General features: G+C 32.5%; 1 protein-coding gene across 1 annotated transcript; it reads right to left on the bottom strand.

Annotated features, from left to right (window-relative positions):
- Positions 1–5,541: 5,541 nt before the first annotated feature.
- LOC133187809 (neuropeptide S receptor-like) lies at positions 5,542–6,987 on the bottom strand. The gene has a single exon (XM_061323210.1). The coding sequence runs from the start codon at positions 6,951–6,953 to the stop codon at positions 5,592–5,594; it is 1,362 nt and encodes a 453-aa protein (XP_061179194.1). The 5' UTR covers positions 6,954–6,987; the 3' UTR covers positions 5,542–5,591.
- Between the last annotated feature and the right edge of the window lie 5,969 nt (positions 6,988–12,956).

The raw sequence follows: 12,956 nt of genomic DNA, 5'->3' as shown, positions 1-12,956 counted from the left end.
GCGCATTTCCTTTGGAATGTATTTTCTATTGAATGGAAATACCTTCAATGAAATTTCAAAATGTATGTTCTTATAACCTGAATTTCGGGCTTAAAGAAGTATATTTATCACATTGTACTTATAATATATTGTATGGATAAGTAACACTAAAGCAGTGAATTAGGTAAATGTTTCTACAAATTTTATTTTCCTGTTTACCTCCAAAGTGGACTATCCCGATTAGTTACACAATTTTGAAAGGACTGGAATGTTTCGCCGAAAAACATCTCGTCCTGCGACGGTCAAAGAATCTGATACTATTTATGTTCAGTAACAACATCTTTAGGAAAAAATATTTATATCAACTTCATTAAACAATCTTTTTAAAAAAATGGTTTTCTTATTTTTGTCTTTTCTGTTCATTTAATATGACACAAGCCTGCATGAAAAAAAAAAACCCAATGGCCACGTAATAATTACTATATATTGATTGCTTTAGTCAGACAAGTTTCTTGAAAAGCTATTACTTATAACCATGGTTTAGGATCATTTTTTACCTTGGTGCAAAACAATATGTTGTAGTTATCGTATTTCCACTTGTAGTCATGTCGTTTTTCTACTTTGAGATACAGACAAGAGCAATTATAGTAGACGTTTGAGGAAACTTCGGATTAAAACTCTAGATCAAAACAGAATTGCAACGTAACTGTGACGTTACAATCCAACAATTCCTTCACATTTCTTTGATCCTTATGGTAGTTTCATTCAAACAAACGCTCGGCTGACTCCGTGAACTCCGACCTGCTCATCGGAGTTTACGGAGACAGCCGCCATTTTGGACTACCGCTTCAAATTTAGAAATGCGAATATCTAGAGTTTGGATTGATCAATTCTAAAATGAATTATATATTAACCCTACTAATATAAAAGAAAAATATAGAAAAACAGGAAAGTTTTAAAATTCGACTTTTTTAAATTCGCATCCGGTAATAACCAGAAGTACTGACGACGCACGAAAAGGTGATTCCCCACATCTAGAAGTCATAATCTATCATCTCTAACAAGTCTCCATTTCATATCTTAAGCCATTTTTGAAAAAAAGGGGGGGGGCAAAATCTCATTTTAAAATCAGAAAACTGTCAATAACTTGGAACCGGAAGCGAGTTTTCCAAATTTTTCTTCTGATGAACAAAGTTCATTTGACGACACATAAATCCTGAAAGTATAATTTAAAACCACTGAATAGTTTTCGAGAAATCTCCTGCACAAAATTTTGGTGAAAAAATAATAATAAGAAGAAACAGTAGAATCACTATAAGGCCTTCTGTGAAGAAGAAAGACCTTAAATATTAAAATCACAGTGACTTTTTTATCCATCAACACAATGGTGTACCCAGTTGCAAAATCTCACAAACGCTTTACTTGAATAAAAGCACAACGACATAAAATCATTACCTAAGGAAACTTAACACAGTCTTTTGAGACCATGCAGTAACTCTAAAATTGATAAAATTATTATCTTTCCTTTATATATTTCTACATTGAGTTTTGCTAGAAAATCCGAGACAAAAGCACTGAATTATTTTTAGCTGTTTTAGATTCTGTCTTTAAAAAAAGATTTCAAGTGTCATATGACCCTCTAAGAGTTTGTATAGCACAATGCATTTAATTGTCAACTCATTCGTCCTGGCAGTTATCTTCTTATAAATCAAACAGTAGTAACTAGTAAATACATCAGAAATGAATTTTCATGAAAGAGTTTGCAACATGTTCTTTTGATAATTGAACAATAACATCGGAACACACAGAGATTTTATACATTAATATTTACAAAAAAATATGAACAGGTATATATGAACACATATTTAAAAAAATCTTCCGATTTGATAGTCGTCTGCCCTCAAATTAAAACATCATCTTACTTTGCCAAAACAAGATCTATATAATTAATTGTTGTCATAGAAATTTCTGAAAACTTTGAACAGGAAAAATACTTTGACAGTGTTTGAGATGAACAATTAATCTAATTGATAGGTTCCTTCTATCCAGGAAGTTAAAATGGATTATCTGAAAAACAGAATTAATGACAAGCAGAAAGTGATAAAAGGCTCTACTTGAAAAAAAAAAAAAAAAAAACTGCCATTCATATTATATTTTGAGAAAAAGGTCTTATAAGCAATGATTTGTGTACATAATAAATAGACCTGATTCTGATATATAGATCTACAAGTAAAACAACATCAGTCCATTCAGTTTTATTAACCAAAATCAGAACTTAAAATCATTATCAAAGATGATTCAGGTTATAACAAGTAGTATTCCAAGCTTTTTTTTAAAATAACAATAAACTATGAAAGACGTTTTATCTTCTATACATATATTTTAGCTAGTTTTTTGACAGAAATAGGGAATAATTCAAGATAAAAGCCAAGTTCAAATATTTTTATGTTTGGTTTTTTTTTATTTTTTTATTTTTTTTTTTTATTTAATGAAGTAGTGGAGTATAAATATTGCAAAATATTGCAAAATTTCGTTACTACTTGATGTTGTCAATACTTTATGAATTTTTGTGTTATATGGTTTTCTCAAATTGATTTACAAACTTTGACTGAGTTATTATGTGTTATAATTTTTAAAACAATGTTAAATAAAATACATATCAGATGTCAGGAGAACAACACAATAATGAAAATAGGGTCTCCTCAAAATCTAGAATATTATGTAAGAAAACTTGTGTATCAAAATTTTATTTTCGGCTTAGATTTAAAGAACTGACTTAAATGGACGAAAAAGTAATTTTAGTGGAATTTTGTTTCATATTTCTTTCATATAAAAGTTTTTAAACCAGAATTGAAAAAAAAAATGTATAATAACAATTAAATTGCCATTTCTTTCACGTTTTTATACATAAGCTTGGAATGAGCTGTATTTTTTTTTTTATTAATAATGTAATAATTTCTAGTATGTGTTCATGTATTTTAACCATATGTAAAGGTTGAACATATTTTATTCTGTACACAATTTAACAATCATTAGCTTTTTTAGTTGTTTTCTAGTGCGAATACTATATGCGTAATTTAAACTGGGATAGTGTAATATTATTTACATGATTGTATTTACGTAAGAAAACAATTGAAATCAAAATCTTCATATTAAATCAAGCTTCCCCTTGAGGGAAAAAATTCTTTATAATTATTTATTGTGTCAAATACATTCTTATTTTACACTCTATTATTTTATGAATTCCTAACATTTACTTTTGAAGCTTTTTTTTCTTTATGCCCATCACTGGATTACGAGTCACGCTTTGGTCTTTTGTTGTTGTTGTTGTGTAGATAAGTTCTTTGAAACCACAAATTTCTACCAAAATCAATAACATCAAAATGTACGACTTTTCAACACTTTAAACCATTCCCAACGATAAACTAAGTTCCAGGTTTTTTGACATCATAGACAGCTGCCTTTTCAATAAAAATGGAACTCGTAAATGTATTTACCTTGTCATTGGTCATTTGCAAAGCTATTCTGTTAAAAAACATTCTAATTGTACATACAAGTACTCTGAAGTTGATATTAAAAAGATACTTGAGTTTCTGATTGACAATATATATGTAGTTTTTGGAGATCAGGTCTTCAAACAATTTATTGGAATTCCCTGGGTACATGTACCAATTGCACCCCGTTATTAGCAGACCTATTTTTGTATTCATATGAAGCAAAATTTATTCAAAAACTTCTTCTACATGAGAAAAAGAAAACGCTTGCTGTGGTCTTCAACTCGACATTTACATACATCGACGACTTATTATCAATTAACAATAGTTACATGTACTTCCATTCATATGTCGATTCGATATATCCCAGTGAACTTGAAATAAAACACACCACAGAGTCTGACACATCTGTTTCATATTTGAATACTTTATGAAAAAATACGTTAATGGTAACCTAGCAACAAAACTTTATGATAAACGTGATGACTTCAACTTTCAATCGTCAACTTCCCTTACTTATGTAGCAATATACCGTTATCACCTGCATACGGGGTTTATGTTCCTCCTTTGATTCGATACACAAGAGCATGATCTACGTATGATCAACTTTTAAATAAGGCAAGCTATATATTAACCAACAATAAATAAACTTAAATAACAAAATCAGTTGTCTATTTCATTGCTTTATCAGTAAAATCACGGAGTGTAAATGTTGTGGGGAGGTCTATGGAATAGCTTTTACTTAGCTATAAAAACTGACATTTATCACTTGTTTTTTGCAATACACACTCTTTATACTGCGGAAGACGACACATCGATATGGTCTAAATAAGTATTAGATTCTACATTGAAATATTCATTTCAACTGTACAGGTTTGATATGTGTTTCTGATCTGATAATTTTTTGATGACGTTCGTGATTTATAGGAGAATATCCGCGGCATTTCTTTGATCTCGGCAATAACTGTTGTAGAATTCAGTATAATCTAAGCTGATCACACTTACGCATGTTACGTATGTATCTGAATTTTATGGCAACGTAAATTTTTTTCCCAATCAAACTATTATCTATAACATTTGATGATTGATATAAAAGTTAAACAACAGATTTTTAGTTTGTTATGTCATAAATATACATGTTGTCCGCGTGGCCGAGTGGTTAAACCATTTGTGACGGTATATATCTAACCTCACAGCTCATATTGTCGTCTATCGGTACATGTTGCAAGGCAATACCCGACAATTCTTCCATATGAATATGACTATTTACTTTTTTCCTCTTCTTGAGAAGATTTTTAAAGAATTTTATTGTATATTCCCATGTAAAACTTTGATCGTCCATTGTAGGCCAATCCTATCCCCGGAGGTCATGATTTGAATAAACTTGAATCTATGTAGTACTAAATGTACCTGGGGATGATTTGATATAAATATGACTTATCATGGGTTTGCTTTTTTAAGAATCTTAAAAGATTTTCTGTACATATGTAAAACATTGATCACCCATTGTGGCCCACCCTACCCTGGGATATTTATTTAAAAAAAAACCTGAATGTACTCATCAAATTTTCTGGCTCAGTAGTACTTGAGAAGAAGATTTTGAAAAATTATATATTCCTATGTAAAATTTTGATCACCTATTGTAGCCCCACCCTTCCCGACGACAATATGTGCCAATGCATGGCTTTACATTTTGTCATCCATTCTACAGGAGGAAAAAAGGCTCGTCTCGATACATATTGTCGCCGACGTTAATATGTACCTATGGACGACAATATGTGCAGTGAGGGTAGGTACATATTGTCACCGACGACAATACATGGGGACCGGTCTTATGAATGAGACTGATAAACCGAGGTCTAGTGTAGCAGAAAATGCTGGCAGAAAAAGATCCCTCACTGCTCAATCTGGCCGGAAGTGCCGAGTACAGATATAAATTTGCAGCCCTCCACCGGCAGATAGTGTGTCTCAATATGAGTGATAATTATTGGAAGTGACCTTAAACAAACATACAACCAAACAAACATAAATGTGCATTGTTTATATACATAAATATTTCATTAAACTAAAAATGGGTATTTTTTTTTCCAGTTTTCGACTTGTATTTATTTGAATATTTCATTCTCCATTTGTTTTCACGTGGCTGTAGCTTGTTTGTTTCTTTCTTGAACCATCTCCAGAAGAAACACAACCCTTATTTTTTAACGACATCTTGACGCAGTTTGAAATCAGACGCTTGTAAACTTTTATGCACTCTCTTCTAAAATTAATGTTCAGAAAGCTATATATCAGTGGGTTTATGGCATGATTGAGAAAATGGACCCGGGCCAGGAGTTTCATGATGACCTTGAATTCTTTTGAGTTGATCGTTCTGATGCTTCTGACGAAACCCTGGAGAAGATTAACGGTGATACTGGGTAGAAATGAGAGAATAAATGCAATCGATACAGCAATAAAGATTTTTGTGGACCGTGTGCAGCGAACGTTTCCGGTCATCTTTGTGACGCTAGAACTCACCCTAGACATAAGAGATTTTCCTGATGCACAAGATAGCTGCTTATTTAGAAATTGTTTGTTTTCGCCTTTTGAAATGACTGAGTCCCGGACATCTAAGCAAGATTGACTTCCATTTCTTTTCAGTTGGGGCTCCTTTGAAATGCCGCTTTTGACTGAGGAATGGCTAACAGAAGGCTGGTCGCCAATGATATTCTTATTTCTGTTTTTTATTGCAATCCAGATACGTATGTAGAATCCAACAAGCAGGAATAATGTAACCCAGAATGTACTGAGCAATAAAGCGTAATGTATTTTAATAAACTTTGTGTTCATGAATTCATTCGAAATGGTACAATCGAATCCACAGACATTTCTCTGATACAAGGGTTTCCGATTGATTCCAAACAACACAGCTGTTGGAATAGCAAAGATGAAACCAAACAAGGTCGATCCAGCACACATTAGTTTGCTTCGTAAGGGCGACTCAGGCAAAAGAGGCTTACATATTTTAAGATATCTGTCAATGGCTATAAGAATCAAAATAAACGATGAAGCATCGGTGAATGCTGATTCAGAATATCGGAAAACTTTACATGCTATAGGATTATAAAAAGTGTAATGGTAACGCATGTCGTAGATATCAAGAGGAATAGCTATACTGGAAGCCAAGAAGTCAAACAGCGCCATCGTGATGATGAAATTGTTGGCGGGTTTTCGTTTGAAACCAAAGCAATATATATAAAGCACAAGTAAGTTACCGAAGATTCCAAAGAGCATCACTACAATCAGAAATATTATGACAGGCATATAAATCATGGCACGATCTTCGCTCAGTCTTTCTAATTCTTGATAGGCGGATGGTGTCAAATAGCTATCATTACATAAATGGAAGAATGATGGTATTGTAGTTGTATATTTTAAGTCGGTCGAATTTGCAATCTCTTGGATGATTGAGAAAGTACTATCTTGAACTGAAAGGCCCATTCTTGATTTGGTTGACACAAAGGATTTCGAAACAGTCTTATTGAATCTAGAAAAAACCTGTAATTGAATAAGAAAAAAAATAACATTAATCTCATTATTTTTTTTAAGTAAATAAAAATCATGGAAGATTCCCTAACATGTTTATTCCGCAGTTTAAAGTTCATATTTTGATAGAAATTACGAAAGTATTGATAGAAATTACGAGAGTATTGGTCGCCTGCGTGGCGCAGTGGTAGAGCGTCTGCTCTAGAGGCGCGGAGTAAGGAGTGGATCCTTATGTCGCGGGTTCGAATCCCACTGTGGGACGTGGAGACCGATCCTTTGATGAGACCGTATAAACTGAGGTCCCGTGTCGCAGTAGGTACTAGCAGGAAAAAGGTCCCTCAATGCTCAATGGCCCTAAGTGCCGAGCATAGGGCAAAATTTGTAGCTCTCCACCGGCAAGTGGTGGCGTCTCCACATGAGTGTTGAATCTCGAGAGGGACATTAAACAACAAACAAACAAACAAACGAAAGTATTGTAATGTAAATTCATACCTTAAAAATGTAAACTCATGTGACGAGGGAAAAAGAGCAACAATTCATTGTACTTTTCTTTTCACTCATTTTTTTATTTGGATCTGTTTGAAAGGAAACCTACTTCCGAAATTGATATGCAGCACTGTAAAGACCGCCCACTGAACTCCTATTAACCTGTGAGGTCTGTAATAATGACCTTTCTTTTTGATATTTATTCCTAACCAAACTTTAAAAAAAGAGCCAAAAATAGTTTCATTGGCTGATCCATGGAAATATTCTACGTAGAGTAAAACAGAAAATTTTGTCTGTGTGGTGTTGTTTTAATCTCCAACTCTCTTAAGATTTCTTGAAAATGAAGATAAATACTGTATAAGAGAAAGATATCTTATATTCAGGGAAGCCTATAATAAATACACAAGACAAAATTGCTAACGCACCACTTGTTATTCTTATTTTTGAATTGAGCATTTGCCAGATCTTTTCAAATACAGTTAGATAGACAAATGTCTTGGTGTCATGACAAGACACTTAAATGACCTTAGTGCCCGAAAACCAATTTCCCGACCAACACTGCGACCTTTTTTGCCCAGATATGAAGTTGGTGATTACCGAAGATGGTACGTTAGTTTGCGACAAAAGCAGTCGTCTCCGGATAAAAATCAAATAACGTGCAGCATTGACTATCATAATGCCTATGTAGTCATCCAGTGCCTTGGTGTCCATACCAAATCCACCCAACCTCCGGTTGCCCCAATTTTGTTGAACAATCTTGAAATTGTCGTGCGGTGCTTACGTAATGCCACGGCTATCTATAGTAACCATTTTTATGTTTGGTAATCTAGTTGCAACAATTTTCTGGGATCAATCGCCGCATACGGTGCAACTTTTTTTCTGAGATCTAAATTAATACAAACATAAAGAACACAAACACAAAGAAAAAATAGAAAATTTATTCGTCCAAAACTATGGACACAAGTTTAGTTTTTTTTTTTTTTTTTTTTTTTTTTTTTTTTTTTTTTTTTTTTTTTGTATGAAATGCTTACACTTCAGTATACATTGTACTTATTTATCAGTTAAGACATTTAAATGACTCATTTTTTATTTAAGTAACATATAATTATATTTCAAATACATCTTAATTGAGTTTTGAAAAATTAAATATTTATTTTCTTTGGTGGTGCTTTAGCAATTTTGTCTAGTGTAAATAATACAAAGTTTTCGCTTTGTTTATTGACATTTAATTTGTTGATGTATACTGATTGGTCTGTCACTAATACTATAATTGAAAAACACAGGATCTTTATTTGTTTTTATGTCAATATTACAATGGAGAAATCGAAATCTAGAACATTTTCAGCAACATTTTGTTTGGACTAGGGGAAACACATCTTCATGCGCACAGTAAAACTATTTGTAGACATTCTAATTAGTTTAATCAATTTCAAGATTAAAAGCAGCTAGAAATTACTTGAAAATAAAATCAAAAAAATCAATTCAAATCTTGTAACAAAAAAAAATTATTTACACGACCTATTTATCACAAAAACGTATCGTCAAATTGAAACAAAAGTCTAAGCAAATGTATTATAGATTGTTTAATTTGTTCACTTCCTTGAATGAGTACACAGGATATACTCTGTTGATCGATAAGAAATATTAAACAAAGGAATATGATAAACAGTGCTCAACGGAAATCGTCTATCATCTCTTTTTTGAAAAGGAATTAGTAATATTTATCTGAAGTATTATGATTATACTTATCGACAGATCATCAAGAATTTTTCATATGTTGTGTTTAAAACCAACAGACAATACAAAAAGAAGGGGCTCATCGGTTTCATGCTATAACATAACTGCCCACCTTAAAATCTTCATATTGTATGCATTTTTGTCTTGATTATGCAAGGTGGGATTTTAAAAAAAAAAAATCAAATTTGAAAAGGAACATATGACAAATAAAACATGAATTGCAGGCAATGTCCAGTAGATGTAATCATTCACACAGACTACTTTATGTTTACTTAGTAGAAAATAAAGTAGAGATAACAGCATTAGTGTATCTTAATTTCTAAAGAACATGAGTGTCTGCATCGGAGAAACGTCAGCTAATTCATTAGAACAAACTTTCTGGATGATATGGTGAAAACTATAATGTGCTTTTAAAGACAGAATACAGGCCTAGGTTTGAAAGGTTCGATATTCTCGACGAATTTCATTTCTGAATTAATGTTTTCATTCTTTCTGATATATTACAATAGGGAAATTTTCAAAGAAATTGTCTATCTTATGTGCATGATCTCTTATTCATGCTCGCTTCTTTGAAAAAAAAAACCATTTTGATTTCCTTATAAAATCTATATTTGAGAATAGTTTTTTGATTGATAGTTTATATGAATAGTTTCAAGACCTTCATAATGTGAAAATAGACCTCATCGAACATTACTGACTGGGATAGAACAATGGTCCGGAGAAAACTGCAGATTATTAAATATAGTCAAGGATACACATTTACAATATTATCAAATATTGCAATTTTTGAGAAATGATTTTTTTAACATTTTGTTAATATTTTTAGCAAGAAATATTTCACATGATAACAAAACCAACTAAATAGAATTTGATCAATTTCTATTTCTAGAAATGCTACTGTCATTTATGATATGATTTTCTTCTTGCTTTACCAACTATTTTCAAAAGTGTTGTGTTATGAAAAAGGTGAAGACAGCGAACAACGATCGAACCAAAAAAAAATCTTAAACAATACAAATCTGTGAACGCGGACCTCCGGAAATTCTATCCCTTGGGTTCTGGTGCCTAGTAGGCTCTAGTAAGCACCCCCTGTCGACCGGTCACACCCACTGTGAGCCCCATGTGTTGATCAGGAAGATGGCACATTCCGGAGTCAAATTCGGAATTTAAAAAAACCTAGTAACTGGTATGAAACACGTCAGTCAAGATATGACCCAAAGATAGGTTACTGTAAAAGCAGAAATATTCGTTGGGGATTTAACTTCGTTTATTTCGTTGTTAACAATTATCAACGAAATAAAATCCCTCATGAAATTTTTATATGACTATATTTATTGAATAGAATTACTTTCAAAACAACGAAATTTTATCCCCACGAAAATTTGTGCTTCTACAGTATATTTGCTAACAAGATATTTATAACGACCATAGCTTGACTGACGTTTATTAAAATACTTGGAGTTTAGCTTTTTTTCTGTACTTAACCGATTGTCAATGGAAAGCTATTATTTCACACTCCTACTCTTCAATTAAGTTAGGGATCTTTTTTGTGCACCTTTTGCAAAAGGGGAGCTATGTTTATACCGTTTCTCTCATAGTAGGTTTAGACCACGGGGCCCACGGTTTACCGGTTATACTGTAATTTTCACCCTAGGATTGGCTAAAAAAATTCTAAAAGGACAGGAGGTCTGGAGTGGCCTTGAGACCCCAAGTAGATCCAGGACATAATAGCCGGGGAGGATTCCTAAATTCTTCAGGATTTTGTCAATGTTCATTCCAGTTATTTATAAAAGAAATAAAAAATATATGATTTTTTACACCTTTCTTTAGTCATATAAGAATGAGGCATGGAGTGCGAGAAAAATTCTAGATACTATGGTATGGGCTTCTTATTTTTGTCAAGAATGGAAAGCAATCTTAAACATTTGAAATAAATTGATACACAGAAAATTCACAAGGACATTATTGGGGATTTCATTTTTTTTTCAAGGTTTTTCATTAAATTTATAGTTTATTGAGTATTTAGATATGAACTCTGAGTAAAGATTTTGTGAGTAATGAAAAAATGATGTTTGTTTTTAAAAAAGAAAACTTCGTAATGATTATGATATTTTAGTAATGCATGACACTGAGCGCAAGATTACATCACTAAATCCTTCACATTGTTGGATTTCAAACTGAATCCCATTGATAAAAGTAATAGTTGAACTGTTACAGGCACAATTATTGCGTTTTTTGAAATATTTTTGTTACTGGAAAGAATGTTCCGTAATAAACGTATCCGGAATGAAACGAAGGAGGATCTACTATATGGTAGGTTTTCTCTGAGGGCAATTTGGCTACAAAAGGGGAATATAGTCCGTCTATATATTCAGAGTGTACTTCGATTACCGCGGTTGGAGGGGGTACTTCTATATAGCAGCATTCCGTGGGAAATGCTACTATACAACAACTATCTCCATGTCCCTCAGCATGAATCGAACCAATGACATAATGCTCAACTTCACACTCTGCAACTCGAAAACGAAACGCCCTACCCAATGCGTCATTGTGGCGAAACTGAGTATTGAAGAAAATGGGTTTTTGATGAACTAGAAATACAGACCACCAACTTCTAACTAATGTTTAAAGTTTAAGCATATCTTAAAATCATACTGAAGTACAAAACAGACTAACTTAAAAACAAAACAGACTAACTTAAAACAATATCAACAGACACAAAACAAACGATCACCGACGCAAAACCAATTGACCATAGAATTGACTCTAAATGACGTACAAAGAATAACTAACGCTAGCTGGCACACGATGTAAACGTCAATACTATCAGTGTACGTACTCTGTTTTGTATGACAACAAACTAATTGCCCTCTTTATAACGTTAAACTCATTTAAACGTTAGAAACAGCACAAAGTTGTGCAGAACCGAACGCATGGTAGGAAAATTTACAAGAAGCTGCAATAATCAAAGTGGTCCGTTCTGGTTGTGTGAGCAAATGGTAACATTTGCCAAATGTTTCGGATTTATCCATCTAATCTACTGCATTTCTTGAATTCAACGATTTGATGAAAATAAACCATCCCAGAAATTTGCTATAACTCTCCGTTCTTTTTGGAGATGAAAACACGTTGTAAATTATGAAAAAAACCGCAACTTCATGTTAAACAGTTACTCGAGCGATCATGAGCATTATCTATATAACATACATTTTAATTTTATATATTTCGAGTTATTCTTACACAGGTAAATAGTTTAGGAAAATGATATAAAGAGCGTATACAAAGGTGTAAGTGTACAAAGGTGTAAATGGGATCTTTTTTTTTAAAAAAATAATTTAGATGTATGTTAATAAATGTTATTTTGGACTATCTTACTGTGCGTAAACACCGAACAGGAACAACGTGTCTATAATGCTTAAGATTACTACAAATATGTTAGTTCAAACCAAACGTTTTTTAAGATGAGTAGTATTTAAGCTGTGATTTTCTGATTAATTATTGTTAACAAGCTATGGACTCTTAGCTCTCCATTGCCTACTTACAACTACATGAAAATAGCAAGTAAATGACAAACATTGAGGAAGCAAAACCAAATCAGAGCTGAATGCTTACTGACTTGCAGTGTACCAGAAGTGTTTCTCACTGTGTTTTTAGAGCATCATCATGTCTTAGAATTCATTAAACTTTATTTTCTTATCAATACAGTGTTAAATGCAAACAATAAAAAAACAAAAC

The sequence above is a fragment of the Saccostrea echinata genome, unplaced genomic scaffold (genome assembly GCF_033153115.1).
Source record: "Saccostrea echinata isolate AGI-Se365-2 ecotype Australia unplaced genomic scaffold, CSIRO_AGI_Sech_v1 ptg000015l, whole genome shotgun sequence".
In the NCBI taxonomy this organism is placed as follows: domain Eukaryota; kingdom Metazoa; phylum Mollusca; class Bivalvia; order Ostreida; family Ostreidae; genus Saccostrea; species Saccostrea echinata.
This window is presented reverse-complemented; position numbering and strand designations above follow the sequence as displayed.